Here is a 12,382-nt window from a genome sequence, read left to right as displayed (position 1 = left end):
CTGATTCAGCATTCACACTCTTGTTATTGGTGTGAATGCTGAAGGCATTCACAGCATATGTTCTTCTACGCACGGAATTCTTTATTATTATTGGTGTGAATGCTGAAGGCATTCACAGCATATGTTCTTCTACTTTATATTTGGTGTGAATGCTGAAGGCATACACAGCATATGTTCTTCTACTTTATATTTCTTATTATTATTCCGCCGCGTTTTTCGGTTCGCTACTCCTTCCACAAATTTCATCCGATTCAAACCGTTTGAACATCATTACGTGCGTCTCATTCTGACTCGGTGCGCTATGACTTTTGGTATTCATACCATTCAAAACTTCCGAGTTATTCCCGTTTTTCCAAAAACAAATCCCATCTGGAATGAATGGGAAAAATATTCAAACTCTCAAAAATTAACACTAAATTCAACCCTCCATAACTCATTCATACATTAACTTAGAAATCCCATTCCACTTTTAAAATATTCACACATCTTTTCATTCAACTTTTTCATAGCATTCATACTTTCTTCACAGCAACCTTTCAAAGCACCTAAAGTTTTCACAAAACGAGTGAAAAATGCCCAGCCTTAGAGTGGGTGATGTCATCGCCAGAGGGGGGATGCTGTGAAAAATCACCTCAGAACTTTCCCAAACAAATTACAACAGCGCACAGAATGTTCTCTCCACATACATAAAAAATACATAAAATCGTAGGTAATCTTGTGCTGCTCGTGATAAATGGCGGCCCAAAGCCAAAAAATGTACGCTTTTGCCACTAGATGCCTGAATGTCACAGAAAGTTGCCCAACTGCCCCATCTGCTCTTATGTTAAACATTTCTGGAGAACTCCAAATGGAAGCCCTTCTTTCTGGCGCCGCCCTGACCACAAGTTTGACTGTAGAGACATAAAATTCGAATGAAAGCTTCATCAAACCTTCATGATGATCATATTATAATGTTGTGTTGATAGCATTTACGGTCTTGGCACAATGGCAGAAGATTGAGAGGCTGTTTTCGGCTATAATCTCAGTAAAATCAACTGCTCAGCCAAGGAGTCACACAGCTGCTGCTAATTAACCCACAGCCTCTCCTCATGAGCCATCACCACGGCAACTGCTGAGTTCAGCTGGGGGTCACTTGAGTTCATTTGGAGCTCAGTTGTCACACTTACACACCCAGGACAGACATTTTAACACTATCTTAGGCATTTTTCAAGGCTGGTCTTCCATTTTAAACTCCTCCATCATCCTCATCACCTCCTCAGTCATCTTCCTAACCTCCAGACTGACTCTCATCACCTCTAACCTAACCTTTATTACCTCCCCAGTCATCTTCTTCACCTCCAGACTCATTTATTCATATACTCATTCAACATTAGCAGTTCAGCATTAGCAGTTAAGCATCAGCTCTTCCACAACATTGTAGCGGTAACTACCTTTTTGGATTAGAAATTTACTCTCGTTGAAAGGGGCACCACCTCCGATTAGGAGGAAAATAAACAGATAGGATTACAGGAAAATTTATCAGTCTCGTTATCTTTTTAGTAAGATCTGAACACATTGACCATAGTTCTGTAATGACAAATATAGACAGGCCCGAGCATCCACCACGGTGGATCGGTAGAAGTCTCTGGTTAACTGCCTGGGCAAAACACGCTGGTCCCACGTTCAGTGCTGGTAGTCAAAAGCCGAAGGCAGACAAAACTTCTTAATTAACTCGTTTAAATAACTTAAAAGTAATCTCGCCGGCCGGACGATAATACCTTCAAACTATAAAAGCGGGCTTTACTGATGTAGAAAAGAAAGAAAATCAAGCTTGCTGAGCTGGATACAATTACGCGTTACTTTGACGGTCGAGAAGTTAAGGAAAGTACGAAACAAAAGAAGGTCCGGAGAAAATAATTAAGGTTAAGAGGAGTATATATGGCTCTTTGGTGGACCGTGAATCCCAAAGGGAAAAAGAAAAAGAAGCGCGGACAAAAGAAAGTTTGTGGTTTTATCAATGTTTTGACTCGTCACTTTGTGGGCGGTCTCGGGCTCTCATCTTACCGCCGCAAACTTTCTTCGTTTAAAATAAAGGAAATTTCCTATATAATCACGTAGTTACTTGTTTACTTAATTTTCGGACAAAGTAACATATTCTTTATCACTTGTCAATAGATGTTAAGCAGTTGTTTCTAAAACACACATTAAATGAAAATAGGAACATAATCATGAACACAAGATAACTACGGCAAACATACTTTATAAGCATTATAGATTATTACACGGTACATGCAATTCCTAATCAATTGGTTGCCAGATCTAACTTTAGCGTTACTACATTAAAAGAAATAGGGGTTAAATGACTCGTTTCAATAAAGATCGCCGGATTATCAATAATTCACAGACGTATTTCAACATGTCCACTGGATGGCAGTATGACCACACGGTAGAAGTTACAGTATAATTGTAATTTCATATCTCAGTAAAAATATAACGTACAGAAGCGGGAATTGGACGATTTTGCAGGGAAACACAAATTGAGTAACATGAACTTGTTTCCTGAATGATTGGACCACAAGTTTACCTTAATTCAGAACTGATCAAAAAGTACTTCAGAACACACACAAGAATGCTCTTAAATTTATGGCTGGCGTCTGTTTTCACAGTGAGAGTAGGAGAGAGGAGGAGGTGTTGGGTGTGTTCATGTTGAGATGAGAGAGAGAGAGGAGAGACAGATAAAACATAGGAAAGGCAACCATTGTTATTCAGTGTCCTTATCAACCAATTCTTGTTGATTCGCCTTTTGGTCCTGTCAGAGGGTACATGTTTACATGTTAATTCCTTTGATTGTGAACAAAGACAATTCTACCCAGGTTCGACCAAAGAGGTCTGAGGGTCGTTGTTGATTCACCCCTTTATCTCCTAAAGGGTGGTTTCTTGAAGTGTCCGAGGACTTGATAGTCCACTGGGAAATGTTACTTTTGTCACCTTTATGACTTTGAGTGTAAAACCACTGAGAAGGTTCCAGGATGTCTGGTAAACATCCTCCCCGGTTAATCCAAAGGTCCATTAGTTGGAAAGGAATGCATTTAGAGTTAACACTCACCGATAAATGGCTATCAGTATTGCCACACTAGTGAGGTCCACCTCTGTCCTCGCTACAACATATTCCATATCTTTCATACTTATATTCATTCAACATTCAACTGCAGCATTCGCAGTTTAGCGTCAGCTCTTCAACAACATATTCAACAACATTCATACATTACATTCATTCAACATTCAAGCACAGCATTAGCAGATTAGCGTAAGATATTCAGCAGACAGCATTCACACTGCAATTTCTTCAGAAATTGCATTTTCTAGTTTAAAGATGCTCCCTTTTCTATCTATATAACATTCAAATGTATTTTTCTGATAAAATTCAGAAATGTAACACACTACATCTACCATTTCATAAATTATTTTTTTCATATTTATTTGGAATTTGGAGATTAAAGGACTTATTTCAGTACATTATAACAACATAGATGGACAAAATCTGAAAGCTGGCTGGATCATTTGTGGCAAGTTTGGTGTCAGTTCAGCATAAATGTGTGATAGGTTTCTTTAATTTTACAGTTTTGAGGAAAAACATAGGACTTCATAATTCCTTCAGACTTGACGTGCATGAAAAAATGTGCTCATTCCAGCCTATATTTTGGCATAAGTTGTAGGACGCAGGAATGATTTGTTATGAGTCTTCAGAATGGTTACCTTTAGATTGTTGCTACAGCACAACCATTTGGACAATTGGCCCACTAAGCCAGTTAAAGACTTTTGACATAGAAATGGACCTATGTGCAAAGTATGGTTTATTTTCATGCATAGGAAGACAGACTTCCTGGGATCTATTTCACATCTGTAGAAATATTCATTCTTTTCCTGAGTCTGTAAATAAGATTTTCAGGCAAAATATGAACTTGAGGTGTTTCATCAATCCACATGAAGAGATATTTATATTCTGTGACTCTCCATTCAGGAATCTATAGCTAGTAGATGTGTTGATTATAATTATAATATTCAGCTCTTGATAGCATAAACTTTGTTATATCGCAATTAAAAACAATTCATATGGCATTAAAAGCATCTTATAGAACTTTTAAAGAATGCTCAACATTTTTGACTGCTGGATGTATGAAATCAGCAACATAAAACAACACTGTGTCATCAGCCTGTGCATGACCTTTTGTTAATGGCAGTTTCAATATAACAACTACAATATAACAGATCTTTCCCTGTTTGACTCCTAGTTCCTCAATCAACATTAGCATCAAATCAAAAATATGTAGCCACTTCAAAAGCAGGACAACGTCCACAGTATGAAGTGCTTTGAAAATACAACAAAAGGTGCTGCAGAGTGTTTTTTATTTACCTTAACCCTTGTGTTACCACTATGTTTAACAGCAGAGAAAATCCCCTTTTTGATCTTTCTTCAACTCCAAATTGTTTGACTTCTACTAGAATGACCCAAACATTTGACAGAGTGAAACACTGGGCCTCATGCAGCAACAGTCTCTTAAATTTCTCTTAATTTTTTGTTCAGTGAAAAAATAAGAGAAGAACATTCTTAACCATCCCAATATGCCCTTACCCAGGAGAGCTGAATGATGAATCCCACTTGATCTCAAACTGGAGGGGCATGGGTGATCTTTGTGATTAGCATAGGTAACACCCCTTAAACACTATTTAAGGGCAGGTGCATGTTGTGCCGTGTGCAAATTGGGCACAAGGAGATGAAGAAATGGCACCGAAAAAAGGTAGTAAGAAGAAGAACTACAGTAGTCGCAAAATCTAAGTACCTTTAAATCAATTTAAAGATATAACCTGTAAGATTTTCATTTAAATAAATCTCTTTAAAGTCACTATCTATCACTGAATGAGGTAACACAATGGTGACTGAGCCTATGCCAAATCAAGAGCTCCCTTGTATCACCATTAGGTGCTTCCAAATAGATTGAAACTGAGAACAGGTACATCAAAAAGATCTGTGATGCTGTGAATGCTGTCAGTTGAGGGACGCACGGTTACTGAAAAAAAAAAAAAAAGTAGGGCTGTCAAAGTTAACGCGTTAATCAAGCCTTAACGTACATTCCCTTTAACGCCACTAATTATTTTAACGCACGATTAACGCATACACGTTCTATTGTTATGACCCTCCGCCCGCCCCGTAGTTTGAGAAATCAGGAAGCGATGCAGCAGTAATGTTGTGGATAGCATGCAGAAACAAACCTCCGTGAGCAGAAATGGATAAAGAAAAGGGTCTTTTAAATGGCAAGTTCAGCCTCAAAGCCCTGCTACATGGTTCTCTGGACAAGACAAAAGTTATTTGTTTTTACTGCCGATGTGAACAGAGTTACCTCCGGCAGTGTTTCCGCTACATACATTCTGCCGGTCGTTCGCCCGGTCTCCTTGTTGAGGAAGAGCAGTGAAACAGTGACAGGAGTCACAGTGCATCAGGACGCTCTCTGTCCGCACACAATCATATGCAGTTCTGTAACGCAATGTAAACATTCCTACTGTGTATCTCCGTATGTCCCTATTGTAAATGCATTGATGGTCGCTGTTTATAAAGCTTATAAAAGATGCAGATGTCATTCGGTAACGATCAATCGTTTTGATCGCTACGTCATTAATAACGTCCCTCGTGCGCACACGGCTCACTTGCTTTGAGAACTGAATTGCGAGAGAAAATATTTAATTTTGTGACTTAATTAAACAGACTGCTGTCAGTCAACACAGCAGACAGAGAGACAGAGAGAAAGAGGGGGCGGGGCCAGCAGCTGTGCAGAGAGCAGAGGTGCAGGTGTGTTGGGGGGACTGAAGCAAAGCAAAGTGATCAGATTAAAGTTGTTTGTGAATTGAAACATGTCAAAACACACGTGCAAACAGAGAGAGAGCAAGAGAAAGAGAGCATGATGAAAAAACAGCTCCAAATGCGTAAACGACAGCTGAGGAGCAGAGGCGCTTGTCGACTGGCGTGGAGAAATGCGCGTCTGGTGTGAACGGAAGTGCTCAGGCAATCTAAAACGGCTCAGTAGCCATTCATTCGTCTCATATTACATGTGTATGATCTCTCAAAGTGTGATCTCTGCATAAGTTAACAGAATTATAGAATAGGTTAACAAATTACATTTATTAAAAAAAAAAAACTATTGCCTATTTAAGATCAATTAGTAGATTGATTTGTAGAGCAAGTTTGTGAAAATTTGCAATAATTGCTCAAATTGATCTCCAGCACACCACGCTCACCACATCCTTCATAAAATACCATCCATGCTGGTCTGCACCCCAGAGTGTGTGCGTTCTAAATGTTCAGAAATAGTCTGCAAGGAAAACACAACATCCATGGATCTTATCTATTATATTATCCAGGGCCTCTCTACAGGATTTTTATAACTGATTGTTTTGTTTTGTTTTTTTCTTCAGCAATACTGTGACGACATCTTCTCAAGGGCTCCATTCAGCAGCTGTCAAAACTTACTGGATAAGGAAGCCTTCATTAGAACCTGTATGGCTGATATGTGCTACTCTGAAAACAACACTGAATCCATGCTCTGCAAAACAATCTCAGAGTTCTCCAGACAGTGTGTCCATGCAGGCGGCAAGCCTAAACAATGGAGGAGTCAATCTTTTTGCCGTAAGGATGCTGACACCTGAAGATGACTAAATGTATTTGCAGTTCATCTGAATGTGCTTGCTCATGAGTTGCAGTGTTGAGTAGGATGGTACAGTCACAGTAAAGTGTTTGTCTCCACAGCCAAGACATGTCCATACAACATGGAGTTTATGGAGTGTGGCAGTTCATGTCCTGATACCTGCTCCAACCCTCAGGCCAGCAAAGTATGTGAAAACCACTGCCATGATGGCTGCAGCTGCCCTGCTGGTATACATACACATTTTAAACTACAATAACAAGCTTACATTACATGCAAGCATGATCTATTTTATGGTACACGTACATACATAAAACATGACAGTAATAATAGTTATGTCTTCTCCCTATTGCAGGAATGATCTTCGATGATATTGGTAAAACTGGCTGTGTCAAATTTAAACAATGTCCCTGTGTGCACAACTACAAAGTCTACATGCCAGGAGAGTCCTACTCTTACAACTGCAGATCCTGGTAAGACTGGAGACCTTTATTGAGGTGTCAAATTTAAGCAAATTAAACAGCAACCCTGGTTTGATATAAAACCCGGCGAATGTCACATGTCTTTGCCCACTTTCTTCACTCTTTCACCTCTTTCTTCATTCCCCGTCTTCTTTTAGCTGACCTGTCTAATGAAACGCCAAAAAAAGCAAACTTTAAAAGAATTTTTGGAGGCTACTTTCTTAAGTTTGATTTTTGTTATTTAAAAAAAAAGGTTCTTAAATTAGTTATTAGCAGAGGTGGGAGTAAGCACACCTGTGCAAGTCACTGGCAACAAAGTGATTGTAAAGGAGCGGAGACTAAATTAAAACATTAATTGTTTATCAAAGAGCTGCTTAAAACACTAGAGAAAGGGGTCAATGGCATGTAGCGAGAGGACACACATTAACAATTCACCTGTAACCAGTTAGTCGTGTGCATGCAGCTCAGTAGCTAGCAACATGGCCGCATAATGTTAGTTTACCTGGTTATATGCCCTCGAATCAGTCCCCCAACTGTCAAAAACTTCTTCTCAATAAAATCCATAATTGATTAGAGGCGAGTCTAACACAGCTTAAACATAATGTTCGCTTTCTAGTTCACGCTTGACCAGCAGATAAATTAGCTTAACAGACACACCAACGTACCTTTCTTTGTGGGTTTTGAAGTGACGGCTGAAGTTTTATGTGGTGGTCGTTGTGTCACACGCATACCTTGCAATTCAATGTTTTTTCTTTTTCTTTTTTTTTTCTTTTTATAGTCATCCATGACATACCTCTTAAATCCAAATTAAACGATTTTTGGTGTAGCGCCCTCCATGTTTGCTGCCAGTGTTGCCTCTGCTGCGTCCTGTAGTTTGCTAGGTTTGCACTCACTGCACCAAAAATCACCCAATCATGTTTCTAAACATAACGTAAATAATGCAAATATTTAATTGAAAAAAAGTCACAAAAAAGTCTCAAGTCATTAATGCCAAGTCAAAGTCAAGTCGAGTCTTTATCAATGTTAGTCAAGCAAGTCTCAAGTCCTCAAATTTGCGATTCGAGTCCGACTCGAGTCAAGTCATGTGACTTGAGTCCCCCACCTCTGGTTGTTAGTCTTCACCTCTAGTTTTCTTAATCTATATTAATAAACAGCAAACAGCTCATATAGAGAGTTTGTTCAAATCATTGCTTAATCAAATGTTTACACTAGTCAAGTAATGTTTACTATAAAGGGATAGTTGGGTTTGTTTGAAGCGTGGTTGTATGAGATACTTATCAATAGCAAGTGTACTACATACAGTGGATGCCGGTCAGCACAGCCCAGGTGTTTAGAAACTGGCCGGTGTGCCGGCAAGGAAGCTAGGCTATATGCTGCTGCAGAGTGGGTCAATCCCACACATAATGTATCCACTTCTAAGGAAGGCTCACCCAAAAATAAATAGTGGTATCAATTGTACGCTATATCTGAAATCAAAATTCACTTTTTTGAAGATATCACCGGTGGTGCCTGATTGATTTTTTGTCCTGGATTGTTGAAACAAAATGTGTCCTGATTACCTTATAGATTACACCGAGTTCTGTTGAGTGATCATGGTGTTAGATAGGGGTGGCTGCTCTTCTAAATGTAAACATTCACACACCAGGCACAACACTGAGACAGCTCCATGTCTGATTAATGCAAAATCAACGCAGAATGCTCCTGGTGGACTCTTGCTAAAAAGCAATAATGTAAAATGGTAAATGGACTGTACTTATATTGCTCTTTTCTAGTCTTTGCAACCACTCAAAGCTGCCTTTACACTTCATGTCACATTCACCCATTCACACACACATTCATACATTGATGGCAGAGGCTGCTACGTAAAGTGCCCAACTGTCAGATCAGATATCACATTCATACCTGTTGGCTATGCCACCGGGAGCAATTTGGGGTTCAGTGTCTTGCCCAAGGACACTTTGACATGTAGTCTGAGGGAGCTGGGGATCGGACCTCTGACCTTCTGATAGAAAGACGACCGACTCTACCACTGAGCCACAGCTGCCCCTAACCATCAGGAAAGCTAGCGCCAAATAAATGAATGAAACAACTCACCAATAGCACCCCCTACTGGAAACAGGAAATGTCATATTTTACGCTACAAGCCACTCCTCCAAAGCAGTGAAACATATCCACCTTAAATGTTGGTCAGGAAAGCATGAAGACCTTGATTAAGGTTCATAGAAAAATCTGTGAGACACGTCTTAGACTTTGATGTACACCTAATACTGAACATGTCCATCTCAAATTTAGATAGAAAGGCCTTAAGACCTTGAAGGTGATTTTTTTTGTACACACTGACTTTTCATCAAGGGCATCTCTCTGGCAGTGCGATGTTTTACCATGAAAGAGAAGGTTGTGTAACTCCTGTATACAAGGTTCAATCTGTTCTAAATTCCATGTGCTTAATAAGAGTCCCACCCTGAACAGATCTACACTCTAGGTTTATTGTCATAGTCATAGTGCCACTCCCTGGTGACAGCTTGTATCAACTCTTTTACACATTGTTTAAGCTGTACCAAATTTAACAGGTTGGATGACAGTGCTGCCCTGAACAGACCTGCCTATAAATTATTGGTCATAGTCATAGCACTACCTACTGGTAACAGCCAGTAGTAACTCTCAAATACAATATTCCATCAGCATGTATGATGACAGTCTCAGCCTGAACAGATCTACATATACATTTTTGGGTCATGCTGATAGCACTACCTACCTGTGCACAGCCCGTGGCTGCACCCAGTAATGGATTATCGCATGGGCAAAGTGGGCATGTGCCCAGGGCCCTGAGCCAGTTGGGGGGGCTCTGTGAATAAAATAGTTTGAATGTTATTTTTTAAAGTATCGATTAATTTTCATAGAAGTAATGAGTCATAATTGGTTGCGAAGTGGCGAATGATGTTGGTGAAAGGGATGACATGGATAGTGTGATGTCAGTGAGACAGCGAAACAACAATATATTATTTCTGCCGCTATGCAGTTGTGGGTTGCCCAATGCTATTGTGTGACCATATTCTTGGTGAGGGGACACGCAGTCTAACCTGACGATTATCTTTCCAAATTAAGACAGACGCTGTGTACGTTTACGCATGAGGCCCAGTAGCGTAACTTAATTTATTATTTAAATCTCCAGACAGGCTGTCAGGTTCACACAGGATCCTATTAAATGTATTACATTTCTGTGTTTACCATCAAAGAAAGGTCATCTGTAAACATATTTGTTTACCTATTTTTGCTGCTGGAAACCATGGGTATGTTCTCTACTGTGTGTGTAATGTACACTAGACCATCTTTATTAATAACTGTGGGAATGATTGTCAGTGACGAGATGTAAGGAAAACTTAAGAGAAGGTGCTTACAGTGCCAATATATATTTTTTTCCTGTTGTTTTCTTCACCCTAACGTGCGCATCGATGCAAAGGCCTGTTCATCGCTGTTTATGACTTTAATTTTTGATTTTGTTTCTCCAGCTTGCATTCCCCTCAAATCTACAACATTAGAATAGTCATTAATTATGTCTGAAACTAATCCTGCTGTACGCTGGTTTTGCTCTGGACATATACGTGAAAACACTAGCGCTTGAAAACTAGCACAACAGAAACAAGCTTTCTGGTCTCACTTCCTTCAGCCTGCTCCAGAATTACTCATAATGGCAAACATTCTTCATCGCTACATTTTACTTGTGGAACCTTTCTCAACCTTGTGTTCATGTGTGTTTAGTTGGGAACAGAGAGGACAGCGGGTTCCGTCCTGGGGACGAGGAGCAGTCCTATTTTTTAGGAGCTGCAGGCGGCAGGCATATGAAGTTAAATAATGTTTCCTGAGACTTCGGTCTATGCATTCCTCATCTGTTGTTCCTGCTGATATAAGGTTAGCCTGTTTGCAGGGAATGACATAGTCTTCCTAATATTCCTCTGCCATTAATTTCAAGCAGGGTGCAAAATACAGGGGTTACAGGGGATTTGTTTCTGCTTAGACTTCATGGTTACACTCAGTGAAAAATATGTGCGCATAAAGTTGGGAAAATATATCAAAGACAAAACAGGGTTCACTACTTGCTAACTTTGGATTCACTTCTAAAAAGCTGAACCAAAATTACGGAGACCTAGCTAACAGTGGTGCATCTGCAGCTTCTACATGTACAGGGGAGTTGGGGGCTTCTCTCCCACCCAGTCACTCCCAAGAACCAGGTCAGGTTGAGTTTAAGATCTCCTCTCAGGGAGACGTAGGTGATGCGGTGGCTGCTAGCAACAGTAACCTATGGGCTGGTTGGACAACAAAATAGGTGGGTGAATGGAAAGAGTGCCTCTGGTGGTCAATTCTTTGTTAAGGTAAGAGAATATTTTTTGATCTCTTGCCCATATTTCCTGCGATTGAATTTTTATAGACCTGCTGTACATAGTCTACTATGAAAAGCTTTACAGCGACACAAGTGTGCATGTGTAGGGTTCCAGTTTGAATGCGCTCACAGGCATCGGGTTAGCGAGAGAGAGGTGAGTGTGCTGTGAATTCTGTTGCAGGGCGTAGTGGTTGCGTGGTTGTGTGAGTGGCCTTATTGTTAACGATATTAGCCTTGGTGATGTGCACGCAACGTGTGTATATCCTCGCTGATTGCCATGGCTTGTGTCCATGAAATCTTATATATTGCATATTGAGTCTGTGTAGGGTAGGGCAGGATCCCCGATTGCCACTGGGTATTTCTCACACTGGTTTCAAGTTTGCATAAAACATGCTTCATACTTTAACCATGTTATAGATAAATGTGTTGGATTTCTTCAGTATTAATTCCAGCCTAATCTGCCTATTAAACCAAGTTTTTTTCCAGGATTTATAGAAAAAGCACCAGAGTAATTTGAACACTGCTTCAAAAATGTGTGTGTGTGTGTGTGTGTGTGTGTGTGTATTTACTGACAGTAAGTGTAAAGATGGCTTGTGGAAGTGCAAAGAGGAGGACTGTCCAGGAACCTGCTCTGTGGAGGGAGGAGCTCATGTCAACACCTTTGATGGAAAAATGTACACCTTCCATGGAGACTGCTCCTATGTTCTAGCCAAGGTAGCACACACATCATCTGCAATAAAGCTAGTGTACCACCACATACACACCAGAGTTATACACTGCACACAAGCAGCATGGGCTGGTATCCATCTATGCTGAGAATTATATCACAATGTTGATGTTGATATAATGTCATGAACTAATGAAAGACC

At 40.1% G+C, this 12,382-nt stretch overlaps 1 protein-coding gene across 1 annotated transcript in view; it reads left to right on the top strand.

Moving 5' to 3' along the window:
* The window catches only part of LOC138591095 (mucin-2-like), a 91,857-nt gene that overhangs the window by 17,656 nt on the left and 61,819 nt on the right, over positions 1 to 12,382 (top strand). The window contains exons 6-9 of the mRNA XM_069661640.1: positions 6,448 to 6,658; positions 6,779 to 6,904; positions 7,030 to 7,147; positions 12,089 to 12,227. Of these exons, the coding sequence (XP_069517741.1) occupies positions 6,448 to 6,658; positions 6,779 to 6,904; positions 7,030 to 7,147; positions 12,089 to 12,227 (594 nt within the window). The remainder of the gene's footprint in view (positions 1 to 6,447; positions 6,659 to 6,778; positions 6,905 to 7,029; positions 7,148 to 12,088; positions 12,228 to 12,382) is intronic.

The sequence above is a fragment of the Semicossyphus pulcher genome, unplaced genomic scaffold (genome assembly GCF_022749685.1).
Source record: "Semicossyphus pulcher isolate SPU_LCO1_2020_fin unplaced genomic scaffold, fSemPul1.0.p SCAF_1, whole genome shotgun sequence".
Classification (NCBI taxonomy): Eukaryota; Metazoa; Chordata; class Actinopteri; order Labriformes; family Labridae; genus Semicossyphus; species Semicossyphus pulcher.
This window is presented reverse-complemented; position numbering and strand designations above follow the sequence as displayed.